This window comes from Catharus ustulatus, chromosome 17, assembly GCF_009819885.2.
Source record: "Catharus ustulatus isolate bCatUst1 chromosome 17, bCatUst1.pri.v2, whole genome shotgun sequence".
Lineage (NCBI taxonomy): Eukaryota > Metazoa > Chordata > Aves > Passeriformes > Turdidae > Catharus > Catharus ustulatus.
Window position 1 is genome coordinate 9,863,977 of NC_046237.1, and position 15,720 is coordinate 9,879,696.

The 15,720-nt window shown below is 43.4% G+C and overlaps 1 protein-coding gene across 1 annotated transcript in view; it reads right to left on the reverse strand.

Annotated features, from left to right (window-relative positions):
* The window catches only part of TOP1 (DNA topoisomerase I), a 66,199-nt gene that overhangs the window by 7,782 nt on the left and 42,697 nt on the right, over positions 1-15,720 (reverse strand). The window contains exons 7-14 of the mRNA XM_033074959.1: positions 13,220-13,295; positions 12,179-12,276; positions 7,820-7,935; positions 4,465-4,586; positions 3,646-3,768; positions 1,962-2,149; positions 1,189-1,333; positions 16-159 (exon numbers count right to left, since the gene is read on the reverse strand). Coding sequence (XP_032930850.1) covers positions 16-159; positions 1,189-1,333; positions 1,962-2,149; positions 3,646-3,768; positions 4,465-4,586; positions 7,820-7,935; positions 12,179-12,276; positions 13,220-13,295 — 1,012 coding nt within the window. The remainder of the gene's footprint in view (positions 1-15; positions 160-1,188; positions 1,334-1,961; positions 2,150-3,645; positions 3,769-4,464; positions 4,587-7,819; positions 7,936-12,178; positions 12,277-13,219; positions 13,296-15,720) is intronic.

The following is a 15,720-nucleotide window of genomic DNA, read 5'->3' on the forward strand; positions in this document are numbered from 1 at the left end:
AGGGAGGAGCCTCACCTTATCAATGAAGTACAGTGCCACAGCCCTCTGCCGTACTTTCATCTCTTTGGATTTCCAGTCTTCTCGGTACTGATTCCGGATTTTATCTACACACTTCTTCAACCTCCGAGCTGTCTCGTACTTCTGCCAGTCCTTCTCACCCTGCAGGGAAGTTGGAACAGAGTCAGCACTACAGAGCAGGCAGAGGACTAGCTCCAATCTGCATCTCAAGGCTTTGCAAGCCCATGTGTGGCAAATGGTCTTGCTGTACAAAAGCACTGAGATGCTGCTGCTGCACAGCACAGCTTCACACTGTGCTGCCACACAGCTGCAGGTCATTCAGATTTCCATGATATTAAATACTTCCATGGAAGCAACCAGAGAGAGACACAAAAGACACATCTTCCCTGCTTCTCAAAATACAAATGGCTTCCTTTGCTTTATTCAGATGGCACTTATGTTCTTTCAGCTGTGTAATTAAATACCCATAAAAGGCAAAAGTAACATCAACAGTTCATCATCATTATTATATATTCAAGACACAGCAAAAAGAGGGCAGGAATTCACAAGGAATAGAGATCTTTTTCCTCCTGTATTTGTAGGACAAACTCCTTGTTTCCAATCCAGGAAAAAATCTCTCAGAAACAGACTTTATGAAAGGAGCTTAAATTCTTGCTTTTATGGACTTGATCCACAAACTGGGTATTTGCTTCCACAGCAGGAGTTTGTTTTCCTTCAGTCATGAGCTCCTTACCAGCCTTCTCAGCCAGGAGCCTGGCCAGGTTTTGAATTTTACAAACAACTAATTAACAACCCATGGTTAGAAATTCGCTACAATACCAGGGAGGGGAAGTTAAGGCCAAATGTATGTGAAATATCTACCACAGCAAGACTGTTCTTGGATAAAATTGCTTCCTTTTAGGTTTACATAGATTGAAGAATTCCTACTAGAAATGACACAACGCTGCTTTTCAGGAGACATTTTCCAGATTCACCTGCTCTCCTGGGCAGTAAGTGTATCCTCTATTTTCAAGGGGGAACAAAAGCACAGAAGCTTCTCTATCTTCTTCAACCACTGTGGGATGAAACAGCCAGGTAGCTTTACCTCCTCTTTCCTGATCAAGAGCTACATTTGTTTCTTGGAAACACGACCAAGAACATTGCTTGGGTTTTTTATAACTGGATCTTTACCTTAATTCTTGAGCTAGGGTTCAACATGATGTATTTGATAGAGCCCTGGATGTTCTCAGTCCATGACACCAGCCAGGTCACCTTGTTATCATGCCGGACCTCCTTCCATTTGTGTCCTGGTGGAGGGGCAGGGATTTTGGAATCCCTACACAGAATTAGAAAACAGATGATAAAAGCTATTTAAAGGAAATCCCCCCAGCGTCAAAACAGAGAAGGTAATAAACAGCATTACACAAACAAAGTGCAGGGAAAGGAACTGAGGGAACAGAAATGCATTATCTCCACAAACAGGAAACTAAGTAAATCAAAATGAACAAAAATTAGGAATGTAACTGCTACCAATATGTATCTGCTGAAGAATTATAGTGTGAGACACACCGCTAGGATCAGTTTTGATGGGTGAACACCGTAATAGTGTGGACTCTTACGAAGACTAGACAAAGTGAAGAGAAGCCCATCAAATCTTAGCCCTTAACATCAAGAAAGACAAGGCAGGGCAACCTATGTAGAAGAAAATTATTTTCTGGAAATACTGACAGGAAAGTCAGTTTAGGCAGATGTAGGCTGTAGGCGTGAGAAAGGAAATATGTTGAAAAAGTTCTGCATGAAACCCATGATTGCCTTGCTCAATCTTTGCTTCTATGACTCAGTTTCTTATCCATATGAGAACAAGATAAGCTGCATGCCTAATTCTACATGTTTGAGTATCAACTTATAGAGGGTTTTAAAACATGAGCTCTAGGAAGCCAAGGTGTGCAGCATGCAGTGCTCACTTGCTGCAGTTAATGATGATGTCTTCGGGCATGATGCGTCTCTTCAACATTCCCATTTTGGGGTGGTTGCCACGACCTCGGAACAGACCTGGGGGCTCAATCTTAAAGTTGGCAATCCTCTCCTTGTGGTTGTCCATCACACAGTAACCATACTCCTTCAATAGCCTCTCGTTCTCCTCTTTGATTTTCTGGGAAAAGCCAAAAGCAAAGATGAAATGACACACGCAGCACCACACGCACCTTTGTATGCCAAGACTCGAAAAATTTTTATATTTGTGCCATGCTAATGCTGAAGACCCAAACAAAAACCAGATCCCCATCATGGCAAACACATCAGACTAGCCAGAAAAGCATTCATAAAACACACGCAGCACAAACAAACTGGAAAAAGGGAAAGAACACATGAAAAGTCTCTCAAAAGTTGTATTTTGAGGGAAACAGATCAGTGCTGGTAAAGGCAGCTACAATTTTGCCATAATAGAGGCATGTATCTCTACCCATATATCTCCTTTTGCCATAATAGAGGCATGTATCTCTACCCATATATCTCCTTTTGCCACAATAGAGGCATGTATCTCTACCCATATATCTCAGCTTCAAGGGTACCCCCAGCACAGTACTGCTACTTTTTATTTTATACTGAGCATTTGACATCCACTGGACTTCCTATCTTGTTGTTTATGTATAAAAATTCTGTGTATAAAAGACTTCTGTGTTTGAACTCAGCATTGGAAAGCAGGCAAAGGAATGTCTCCAGGCTGCTGCATGTCAAGCCTGTGTCAGCAAACGGTTTCACAAGCAGAACAGTCTTCTAAAAGAATGTGCTGAGATTTCACTGCATACTTCTGTGCCTGAACTCTAATTATATAGAAGGAAAAATAAAAACACTGCATCTAAAAATAAAACATCTGACCCACAGAGAGCACTGCTGCACCAGCTAAGAAACAGAAAAAGCCACTTCTTTTCCATTTTAAGAGCTACCATGGACAGGAACTGAAGGGCTCACCCACATTTATCAAACAGAAACAGCAGGAAGACTAGGGTTCTCCATTTTGATGATCCCAAAAGCTTAATTCCAAGCTGCCAGACCCTTCATTCAAAGGACAGCTACTAGAGCTCTGCAGAAGATCAACTGAGAACTTGGGGGAAGTTTCCACCTTCCAACATCCACTGCAGTTAATTTAATTCTTAACCTACAATAAACTGTAGCCATGCTACTGGATAACAAAGTTCATTTTTCATTCAAAAAACAGCATTACTTGATGTTTAAGATTTCTTCTCTCATTTTATTCACTAATGGCATTACTGCATCCTTTCCACCATCCTGATCTATGCCATCCTTAACTGAGTATCCACTGCTCCTTATTTCCCTTATAACCCAGAGGCAGCACCTCTGATTCTCTTTATTAACTTAAGCAGTTACTTAACTTTACTTAAGCTGTTACTTACTTAACTTTATTTCCCTAAGCAGGATCAGCCCTATCAATATCACTTCAAGTCAGGATGAAGATTCAGCTGTAAACACAGTGCTCTGCCCTACCTGAGCTGCACAGTGCAGACTCCTACAGTTCACATGAAAGCAATAATCTGAAAGCTGGTGAAAAACACTGACATATGCACAGCAAGGAGAATGAGTGCACAAAGATGTTTACAACCACCAGTCTCCTACAATTCCCACTGGTACCTGTTTCTCCTCCTTGGACATCTGTTTCCTAGCTTCCGACTGAGCTTTGAAATACTGGCTCATGTGGGTGAAGTCACACTTGCTGAGGCTGGTGATAGTGCTCTTCTCTTCAGAGGTCATTTCCTTGCAGAAAGAAAACAGAGTTTAAGTTTACACACACACAAAGTTTTCATGCATAGCAGAGCTTACCCTACTCCAAGTAGCCTAAACAGAACAAGGGGATTCTCACAATAACTGCCCTCACCCCAGGAATCCCCAAATTCTTGCACAGGCTCACTCCAGCTGTGGTCAAAGAGGAAAGGACAAGCAGAAGATCCTGTGGAGCATTGGCCTTGCAGGGTTCTGATCTCCCCAAGCACTGGGCAGTGCTGCAGCACCTTCCAAAGAACTGCCACACCCTGACTGGGACTGCTGAGGGGAAGGAGAAAAACCCAGAAACAGACCCAGGCAAACTCCATCAAACTCATCTAAAGGTTTGCTGTTATGGCTGGTGACTGAGGTGAACATCTCAGTTTTAGTTCTTTGCAAGAGGTTTCCTCCTAGTAAATCTGGCTCTTACACAAGGCATGTAACAGGCAAGTCAGCTACACCCCACCGTGCTGCAGCACAGAAACCTGACTGTGATGGTTTAGAAAGGCATTTATGTAGAGTTCTTCCTGGTGAAACTACAGGACAAATGGGAAACTTCACAGCTACAGTCTGAGGCAGTTTGGAGCTGCCAACTTTTGTGAGGACAGAACAGCAGCTCCTTTTCACTGGTTAGTGTGAGGAGACACTGGCCATGTCCATAGTCACTGCAGCCCAGGACTATGTGCATACCTTTCTCCAGTCCTTGAAGAAGTTTTTCCTGAAGATCTCCTTTGTAGTGTACTCATGATCAAGCATTTTTGCAAAGAATGTGGCAACTTCTTCTGCTTTGGTACTCAGCTTCATGACTTTACCTACAAAGAAAGGTTTTCTTCTTAAAGAAAATGGTGAACAGGAATCAAAGTCATAAGGAGAACATAGCAACTACCCTAAAGGATTGTATTTTTACTACAGAGAAGTTTGTCTTAAAATGTTATGTAATACAGCAACTTGAATGGACAAAGGAAACAGAGGAGCACAATTGCTTGACTTCCACCACAAACATTTTGAAAAAAGAGCTTCCTCTGGAATCTAAACATTAAAAAAAGCAACAGCAATCTAATGTGAGGCAGGTCTGGGCTGTAGGGCAGGAAGGGGAAAAGGCCTGCTGCAGGAAACCCTCTGCTGAGCCACCCCCTTGCTGGGTGTGCTCCTGGGGAAACACTGCTGTTTGATGTCAAAGAGGCAGGGATTTTACTGAATTTCATATTCCAGCACTCAGACATATGGGAAATACAGTGCCTGCATTCCTTTTCAATGCACAGACAGACTCCACCTTGGAACACCCCTTTCCAGCCTTTAGCTATTTCTAGGCAGGAAGAGCCCTTCCTCTGGATACTCTACAAATAGGCTGGAAAGAGATGCCAAACATTGAACTCTCCTTCATTGCAGGGAAACGTGTCAGGGTTCTGCTAATTGTTCCCTCAGCTGTGGGAATGCACTCCTGCATCTCCAAAGCAGGCTCAACAGCCAGTCTTTTTTAAGAAAGACTGAGCTGTCAGTGAATGGAGGGGTCACATTCCAGCTTCTCTGCATGACTGCAGCACAAAGTGGAATTGCTGCAAGGGAAAACTGAAACACAAGGGAAAAGAGGCTGCTGCAGAATTGAGGCTGTGGACTCGACATCTAACATTCCTATCGAGCATTTTTTGGTCCTGATTGCATTCCTGGTGAAATGTGGGGTGCCAGTGATTCCTCTGAAGGATTCTGCATGCCGATCACAACTCCAGCTAGTTTAGTTGCAAGAAATATTTAAAAGTTCCAATGGTTGGCAAGTCAATACCTGGAGATTTTTAACAACCATTTTACCACACAAAAGTGAACACAAGAAACTGTTCAATCTGTGCTCTCGGAAAAAAAATACCACGCTTTGGATTTACTACATATTTTCAAAAGTTGCATCATCTCTAAAATTAAAGCATGGGAGTCAGCTATAAAGCCTTAAGATCTATAAACCCTTGTAAAACAGGACTTAGCAAAAGGTCCTCCCAATGATCTGAGAATATTCCACAATTAAATTAAACCAACAGTAACTCTGCCAATTTTTAAGCTGTAACCTAAAATACAGCATTTGTTTGCTTATAACAGGAAATGGGGGAAGGGAGATACAGCAAGGCAAACTGTTTTTCCAGGCTGCAATTTTAGCTTGACAGAGGCTATGGAGTTAGTAACATGTTATGAGGCTAAAATGTCTGATATTTTTCCCAGCTAACTGAAGGCTCAGTCACCTTTATCTAATCACTTTAGAATATATTTCACTGGACACAATTTCCTTTTTTTCCACAAAGGTTTGAAAAGGCTCCAGTGACAGAGCTGGTAAAGAAAGGACTTATTCCAGAGACAGGAATATTAGTTACCTGATTTCAAAACTGAAAACCAGAGAGCAATCAGGGGACACAATGAGCAGAAGAAACCCCACGGCCATGACTGCAAATGCCACCACCTACACTCTTACCTTGCTCCATCTACAGAAAAATGTGCAAGTTTGAGCCATCTCTGGACTGGTTAACCCACAGGCACTGAAAAATGATGGCTTTGGCATTTCAAGCTCCTTCCCTGAGTTTTATCACAGACACTTCCAAGAGCCCCAGCAGTTGTTATGTGAGATGAAAGCAGGCAGTGAATCCCTAGGCCAGGGACAGACTCCTCCGGTGTGAGCCGGCTGCTGGCCAGCCACAGCCTCATTATTGGGCTCTACAAATCACCCTGGGATAATCTTGAAATGAGACAATGCCTTGTGAGCACAGACAGAGGCTCTCAGCAGCTGCTGTGTAAATCAGACATCTGATTTTTTGCCTAGTTTCTCAAGGAAGACTTGTGGGATGTCTTTATTTGCCAGACCCCCTCCCTGCCCAGTCCATGACTGTTGAGCTTATTGATGAATTTCTGCGATGACAGAGGCAGAGGCTGCAAAAATCCCTGCAGAGGCTCTGTGAAATAGATGGCTGGAGAGATGAGGAGCTTATTGCTGTCTGCACCAAGGGATAGCACAGTGCAATCTGCCCCTCCCCTTCTCTAGACAGCAGGAGAGATCATGCATTTTTCAATACAGGGAAACAATTTCCCAATTTGTATCAAGTTCTTATCAAACCCTAAGAAAGAAGGTTGCAGATATCCTTGATCACTGTGCTACCTGCTTGGAGATGGCCTTTAATAGGCTACAGCATATTTATTTCACTACTTTGCTGCTGAAAATGAAATGCAACCTATTCCTCAGTATTTAAAAACACTGTGTCATGTCACATGAAAACAGCACGTTGCTCCTGGAAGAGTTCCATGTGCAGATGTCCCCATCACCAAAAAACTACATTTTCATCCATTCAATTACCTCCCACTTAATTCAGTCCTGGCCTAATTTGATCCTTCATTTAACATGATCACAGGACTAAAAGGAAACACACAGGTCATGAAGTCCAGGCTCCAACAGACATCACATCATCTAATCCCTTCCACGTGAGCCTCTGCCAGCCCAGGATACCTGAATCCCACACCAATTAGTTCTGCCACACACAGTGGTCAGGGAATGGGATGATTTACATGAGACAGCTGTGTCCTTGAGATCAGGGTCATGCCATTCATACCTACAACATCCTAATCATCTGTACCCAAATTTAATTGCCTTATATTTTGCTCACGCCACCAAATGATCATGAATTTCACCACATATGATGGAAGTTGCAGCTCTTGAGGTTAAAGAAAACAAGAGTAAGCCTAAAGGTGACCAGTGAGGAGGCAGCTACAATTACATACTCCACTGGTCACTGCTACTGTGAGGCATCAGACACCCTCATTCTGCTAAGGAACCTGAGAGATTCACCACCATAAGGGACTGAGAGCAGGTTCAACCCTGTGCCACTTCAGTGAGCAGAATTCAGCAGGATCAGGTAAATTCCTTTCCTTGCAGACGTCACTTTGCTGCTGAGGAGCTGATTTAAGTGAACCACTAAAACACAACCACCTCCTCAGCTCTTCAGTCCCCAGAAGAACACTACAATACCCTGAGATGTTTATTTCTCTTCCTAGCAAGTAGAAACACAGATTAACTCACCATCATAATAAAACTTGACATTTTCAGGCAGAGGTTCATATGGTGGAGCAAACACAGGACCTTTGTGCTCTAGGAACTTCCATTTAATGCCTTCAGGGTAGCGCTCTTCTTCCCACCTTCAAGAGAGAAATATGAACCAATACAATTTTAAGCTCCCAATCTTTATTTTATTACTATGTGGGTATGAGAGTATGCTAAACCAGCAAGAAATCACTGCTTTGTCAGGTACAGACCAACAACAAATACTCAATGTACTATCCCCATTTAATTCTTTTTTCCTCCTCCTTTTTTCTCCCAAAAGCACAATCATATCCATGAGGAGAACACCTCAGGCTGCAGATTGTCTGATGCCATCCTATCCCTCACCTCTCATTTGCTCTTCTTTTCAGAAAATCACAGGCTAAAGTTGCTTAGATCTTAAGAAAATAAGACTTAGGCCTTGTAAATCAGCTAGGATCATGTAAAATTACTTTCAACTGTGATCTAACATCAGGTCCAGGATGCCTGCTCAGCAAAGTCAAACAATTGTGGTATATTATGCAGCTGCTTTCAGATGTGGACAATATGCCATTAAGGGTAGAGATAAAGAAACAGATGTTCATTTACGACCTAAATGAGAACAAACCTGCTTGGACAATAAAAACTAAAACCTGCTCAGTTGTTTTAAATTCATTCCAATTCTCTGGGTAAGAAAAGCACATTTGAAGAAAAACAGAGCAGCCCAGAAAACTGCTTGTTTGCCTTAAAGATGCTCTATAAAAAATGCTTTGCAAGTGATGCATTTGGTATCACAGCACAGCAAGGCAGGCGCCACCAATCCCACATTCCAAGGGAACAGGGTCAGCAATTCATCTGCAGAGAAAAGGGTCCAGCCAGGCCAGGATCCTCCCCCCAGTTCCCAGTGCCCAGCCAGTGATTCCACACTCCTCCCCTCCAAGCCCTTTCATGATTACCACGACATTACTGCTACATGCTGCTGGCACAGGATTCCCTGCTGGGAAAGGCTATTTCACCTCAGTGATCAATCAACTGCAAGTCCATTAACCTGTCACAGCACTCAGTCTCTGAATTGCCCAGACAACTTTGTTGAGCAGCCATGACAATAAAAAAAACCAGTTTAAGCTTCTGTCTGGTGTCAGCCCTGAGGAGCAGCATTCCCATTGCAGGAAAGGTGTGCATGGACTGCCTGCATCTCAGGAGTTGTGATGCACTGACAGACTGCTTCATCAATACTGAGATCAAAGTGGCATGGAAGATAAACACTGTACAGAGACAAGAGCTTCTGCTAGAAGACACTCAAAATGCTTCACTCGTGTCTGTACATCAACAATTTAGGAACAGCAGCAACACAGCAGCTGGCTGGGGTTTGAAAGGCACCATCTTTGACCACACCACTGGACCTGACTTCTTGTGATGAGAAGCAACAGCTTTAACAGCAGAGCACCCAAACCCAGCTATCAGTACAGAACTGCAGGTCAGACTTCAGTCCCTGGCTGGGAAGAAGGCTTGAGTAAACCATGCTAATATAAGAAACCAATATTGACACAGATTCCAAATATTTACATTCCTAATGATTGTTGTGTTTTGGGGTTTTTTTTTCCAGTTAATTAGAAGTTAGAAATGTAAATATTTTGTCAAACATATGCTTAGGTTCTTCCACCCAGAAGCTGCTTTCAGCAAAATAAATCTAAACTACTATCAGCTGGAATAAGTTTCTTCTCCCTTACAATGAGCAATTCTATTCCAGTAAGAACAAAATAAGGGTATCATTCACAGTAGTTACTGCTTTTCAGGACAGGTTTGTTGTTCTTGTTTTTTGAAATTTATTCCTCTGGTATTTACTTGGTGAGAAATTCAGTACCTCCATCTCTTCCTGCTCTTTTACAAAGGACACATGTAAAAGCAGTACTAGAAAGGTAGCAGTTTAATTAGCAGAAGGACATTGTGTCTTCTGGGAAGGCTACAAGGAAACATGGGATTCATGGGGTAGTTCCTAAGCTCAAAACTACCAGAAAGTGTTCCACAAAGAACAAACCATCCCAAATCCCACCTCCACCTCCTTAAACATCACACATAAGCACTAAGACAAAAGGTAAATTTGAGTCTCCTGAGTGTAGCTCATTTTTCATCCTCATTTAGTTTCAAACAGGAAAAGCACTACAGCACCAATGCCCATGGCAGCTTCTGCTTCTAAAGCAATGTTCTACACATGATTTTGTGGGAGAAAAGCTGCCTCACTGATTCCAGCAACAACTCATCAGCCATATAGGTTCCTTAATTAAATCCCACATTGAACTTGTCTAAATATGCCAGGGTAGCTCAGGAAGGGAAAGCTGGGGAAGATCCTTCAAGTGGAATGAAAAGAGCGAACATTCTTGGGATAAAAGCAGAATATACCTCAGGGATACGTTATCTCAAGGAAATGAACTTGCTGTGGCACAAGGTGGGAGAAGTGCTCCTAAGGTGCACTTCTGGAGCACATTCTTCACACGCTGGCGGGGCGTGAAAATGACCTCTGCAAGAGCTGCACACGGTGATGAATGAGGCCAGAGCCTGGGGGATGTCTGCATCAAGCATTCACACAAGGAAGGATGAAAACGCTCAAGGCAGCAAGCACTCGAGGAAGCAGCCAAAAAAAGGTATCAGACACTCAGAAAAATGACTCAGATGGAACATAAAATGCCCTTAAGAGAAACAAGTGAAGCGCAGATGAAACCTTGTCCAGCAAAGACACACCATACAAAGCTGCAGATGGATGACAGGAACATCAGCAGAAGGATGCAGCTACCTCATGCCAATTCTGTAAAACATGCTTTCCAAGGCACTTTTCCTCAGCAGTAAGCACAAACTGCAGAGCTTAACACCACTACAGGGGCATGTGCTGTCCAGGTAGGTGAGGGGAGAACAGCACAGCTTTGCAGTCAAGGTCTGCTGTTCAAGGATACAGCCCTCAATAAAAGGGACAATATCAAATTAGACAGAACCAGTAAGGGGAGCTTAAGCCAGAAAGATCATTAAGGCTTAAAAAACCTTTTGTAGCTCCCTATTGTTTCATGTCCCTGTAGTTTGGTAATGTTACAGCACATTAAAAATACACTGTCAAAGGATTTGAGAAAAAAGTGGATTGCCCAGGAAAAAGGGAAATTTTAAGGAAGGGCTGGAAACCCAAGTTTCTAAGGGAGTACTCAAGTATGAAAAAGATTTGCAAGTGCTGATGTTCTGAGGAAGTTGTGACAGTCAAAGAGAAAGAAGTGAAGACCATAAACACTACAGAAGATTTTTTTTCTTTCTAAAGATGAATCAATAATAGTGTCAATAAAGGAGTAAAGGATTGAACCTGAAAGGATTGAAGAAGATTGCAAAGACTTTCCCCAACTCTCCAGGTCTATTAAAAGCAGACAAATGATCTGAGAAAAGATCAAGGAAACATCCCTGAAAGGTCATAAAAATACATTACAGGTGGGCAGAATACACAAATGCTTTTGAGAAGCACATGTGCATTCAAATGAAGCAAGTACTAAGGCCAAAACTTCAAAACACACAAATGGTAGCTCTCTCAAATCCAGAAATGGTATCTTAAATTACTATGGAGGGTTAAAAAAAATCCAGCCAGTTTCTTACACAGAGCACTACTGATGCATCACATTCCAAATGAACCACAAAGCTCACAATTATTTCAAAAAGGTTCAAAAAAATTTAAGAGTGGGTGAAAATACAACTTCAGTGATGTTACTTATGGATCCTTGGCAAGACGGAAAGTGTTTCTAATTTAAGACTCAATTTTCAGAAATCATTTGTCAAACAAGTTGAGCTAACTGGTCACTTGATCAAGTTTCATTTCTGTGCCAGAGGCAGGAGCAGTTTTGAGAGGCACAGCTGACACCCACTCATGCTGTACCTCTATGGAACACAGATAAGTTCTACTAGAATACTGCTTGACACATCTGCACACATTAATATATTCCTTAATCCACCTGCACCTACTAATATATTCCTGCTGACACCCCCAAGCCTACAAGCTTTTGTACTGCTCTGAAGAGTGCCAGCAGCTTCTGGGCACAAGAATATTGGTATCTGATCATTAGAGGCAGCCTCTATATGACACAGGGAAAAAAAAACAAACCAGACAGCCCCACAAAACACTTATTTCCTGTTTTAGGGATATCACTTCTACTTCAGAGGATGAACACAGTGAATGAGATATTTATTTAGAGCTTACCAGAAAGTAAGCCAATTATTCAGAACAAATCCTCATGAATCAACAGAAGAGAAAGCCAGATGTGCTTATTCAGCCAGCATGGGAGGCACAGGCAAGTCCAGGTGCAGATGGGAGCCTACAGCACTGCTATATATAGTTACCATTTCCATTTTTGCTCCTCTTCTTTTTTCGGCTTCTTTTTTTTGTCCGCTTCGGGGACTTTCTTATCTTTGCTCTTGACTTTCTTTGCTTTGCTGTCCTGCAAAATGAGTAAGAGTCTGCTAGAACAAGCTACTGTATTTCCCCCTCCCCTGAAAAGAAGTGTTAAAACTAAAAGGCTCTCTCTTAGGGCATATAAAGAGCTGAATTCCTGTGGTTTCACCACATAAATGTGCTCTTAGATCATCCCATTAAATCAAAGTCTGCCGATGGTCCCACTCAAGTTTTCAGCCAAATTCTTTTACTTTACTCTGGGGACATGCTAAATGCACACAGCCAGTTAGCACCTGGTAAGGGGCAAGTCTGGGCCATGGGAAGGGAATTGGTGCATTACAGAACTTCCTCCCTGTCCTGCACTGGTGTGTCTGGAATGGCAAATGCTGCAGAGTACAACCACCATAATCAGGTGGCTTCTGGGACTATCCTGGTGTCTGCTCAGTGTACAGACACTTCCTTTGAAGGGTAGAATTAACCCTGCTGCCAGGACTGTCTCACAAGGGTGTCTTCACTAGATGTGTAGTTTGTAAGTCTCAAATTATGGTTAACCTTTTTCAAGTCTCTCTCCAAAGAAATTTCCACCTGGGCTCCATCTAAATGCTTGAAGCTTCCTTCTAGCAGCTAATCTCTTTTCCATCTCCCCTGCCTCTGAACCCTGCCACATCATCTGTGCAATTACCACATGTGAGCAAGGCTCCCCTGCCTCCTGCCAGCTCCTTAACAGAAGGACTGTGAATTGCCTGGAACAGCCTGGAAGTTCATGTCCTGGAGGCATCTTCTCCTTCCATTGTTTTAAGGGCTGAAAACAAAGTTTCCCTGACTTTTTATACATTTTAGCTCAGATAAGTTAATATCTGCACCATAAGTGGGGATCTGCCACACACAGCTCTGTTCCAGACAAAATCAGATTCCCCCTCCTCTGCATAATCCCACACCAATAGCCTGTCTCTTCTTTATCATAAAAATAAACTCATCTGTCACATTACCTCTTCTTCCTCTTGTTTCCTTTTCTTTGCTTTCTTGATGTCTTCTGTTTTGATTTTCTTGGGTTTGTAGTCAGCACTAAGAACAAAAAGACTTGCTGATGATCCATTTTCCAGTACAAATAAAGAGAAATCATAGACATACAAAGTTTGTGTGCATAAGCTTGCAGCATACCTGGTGTTTCTAATTTCTAAAGAATATAATTTATACCCTGCTCTCTCAGAAGACTCAATAATCCCAATACAGCACAACAGCCTACAAAACTTACAAGATGTTATTATCAACACCTCTCCACAGTTTCCCTGCTGAAGTAAACATCTTCTTTGATGAAAAATCGATTCAAAAGCATTAGCAGCCATGCAGTGATTACATGGGATAGGATAAATGGGTATAACCTTACAGGTATGTCCTATCCCAACTCTCTTTCCAGTCATTAGTCTGGGATCTTGCCCACAGGGCTCAATTTTTGCACCCCCCACTAGTTCTAACAACAGTGAAATTGAGTACTGGCAAATTACATAAACATAGACTCATTTCCAGTGAGGCTGGAAAAGACCTCTGAGATCATCCAGTCCAACCTAGGACTCAACACCACCCTGTCAACCAGACCAGGGCATTGAGTGCCACTTCCAATCTTTCCTTAAACACCTCCAGGGATGGTATCCCTGGGCACATCCCTGGCAGCCCATTCCCATGTCTAATCACTCTTTTTGTGGAGAAATTTCGCCTTATGTCGAGCCTAAACCTCCCGTGGTGCAGCTTAAGGCCATGTCCTCTTGTCCTGTCCCCTGTTCCCTGGGAGCAGAGCCCAACCCCACCCAGCTGCCTCCCCCTGTCAGGGATGTCTGGAGAATGATAAGGTCACACCCCTGAGCTTTCTGTTCTCCAGGCTGAGCCCCTCAGCTGCTCCTCATCAGACTTGTGCTCCAGACCCTTCCCGAACTCCACTGCCTTCTTCTGAACTTGGATTTGCTCCTGTATCTTGATGTCCTCCTTGAACTGAGGGCCCAGAACCTGTGGTGCCCCTCACCAGTGCCAATAAAGTGGCAGAATCACCTCCCTGGTCCTGCTGGCCGCACTATTCCTGATACAGGCAGGTGTCCTTGGCCTTCTTGGCCACCTGGGCTCATGTTCAGCTGCTGTTGAGCACCATCCCCAGGGTCTTTTCTGCTGGGCACTTCCCAGCAGCTCTGCCCCCAGCCTGGAGCACTGCAGAAGGTTGTGGTCCAAGTGCCAGAATTGGCACTTGGTCTTGCTGAACATCATGCTGGTGGTCTCAGCCCATTGATCCAGCACGTCCAGATCCTTCTGCAGGGTTTTCCTACCCTCCAGCAGATCAACACTCCCACCCAACTTGGTGTTATCCACAAATTATATAATTATATTATATTATATTATATTATTTATACAAGCACTATCTGTTACAGAAGTGGCCACATTAAGTTCTAACTGAGCTTTTGCCTCTCTAATTTTCTTTCTACACAACCTTAAGCACTTTTAGAGTGGCCTACCCTTTTTTCCAAAGGTGATACACTCCCTTTTTCTTTCAGTTCCTGTGAAAGCTCTCTGCTCAGCCAGGCTGGTCTTCCCCACTGGCTCATCTTCTGGCACATGGGGACAAGCTGTAACTCTGTCTTCAAAATTTTTTTCTTTAAGTATGTCCAGCCTTTCAGGGCCCCTTTGTTTTTAAGGGCTGTTTCCCAAGGGACACTCTGTAGCAGACTCCTGAAACGGCCAGTCTGCCTTTTGGAAGTCCAGGGTAGAGAATTTGTTGACACCTGTCCTTCACCAAGTATTGAAAACTCCGTAATTTCCTGATTTGCTATGCCCACAACAGCCTCCAACCACCACATCTCCCACCTGCCCTTCTGTTTGTAAACAGCAGGTCCAGCAGGGTACTACCCCTAGAAGACCACAACTGTCCTTACCAGCAGAGACAGAAAGTTCTTTTCCACACACTCCAGGAACCTCCCAGCCTGCTTCCTCTCTGCTGTGCTGAGTTTCCAGTAAGTATCCAGCACTTTAGAATCTCCCACAAGAACAAGGGCTGGCAATGGTGAAACGTCAGCCAGCCACTCACAGCACAATTCATCCACCTCTTCATGCTGCTTGGGTGGTCTGGAACAAGACTCCCAGCAGGGTATCTGCCTTACCAGCCTCCCCCTTGATGCTCATCCATAGGCACTCAGCCTTATTGTCACTATTCTTGAGCTCTAGACAGACAAAACACTCCCTAACACACAGAAACACCCCAATTCCTAATCTTTCCTTTGCAGACTTGAGAGGGGAAGCCATACAAACCTAGCAGAAGGCAGCAAGTGATTACACAAAAGAAAAGATGTCCCACCCATGTCTCTTGGAAACTGAGACACATAGGGATGGAGTGCCACCATGGCAAAACCCTTCCAACCCTTTAACTCCTGACTGCTAATAAGGACAAACTACCTGAAGAGCTGGATGGGCACAGTGGCAGATCCCAGGGAGATGGAGCTGAGCTTGTATT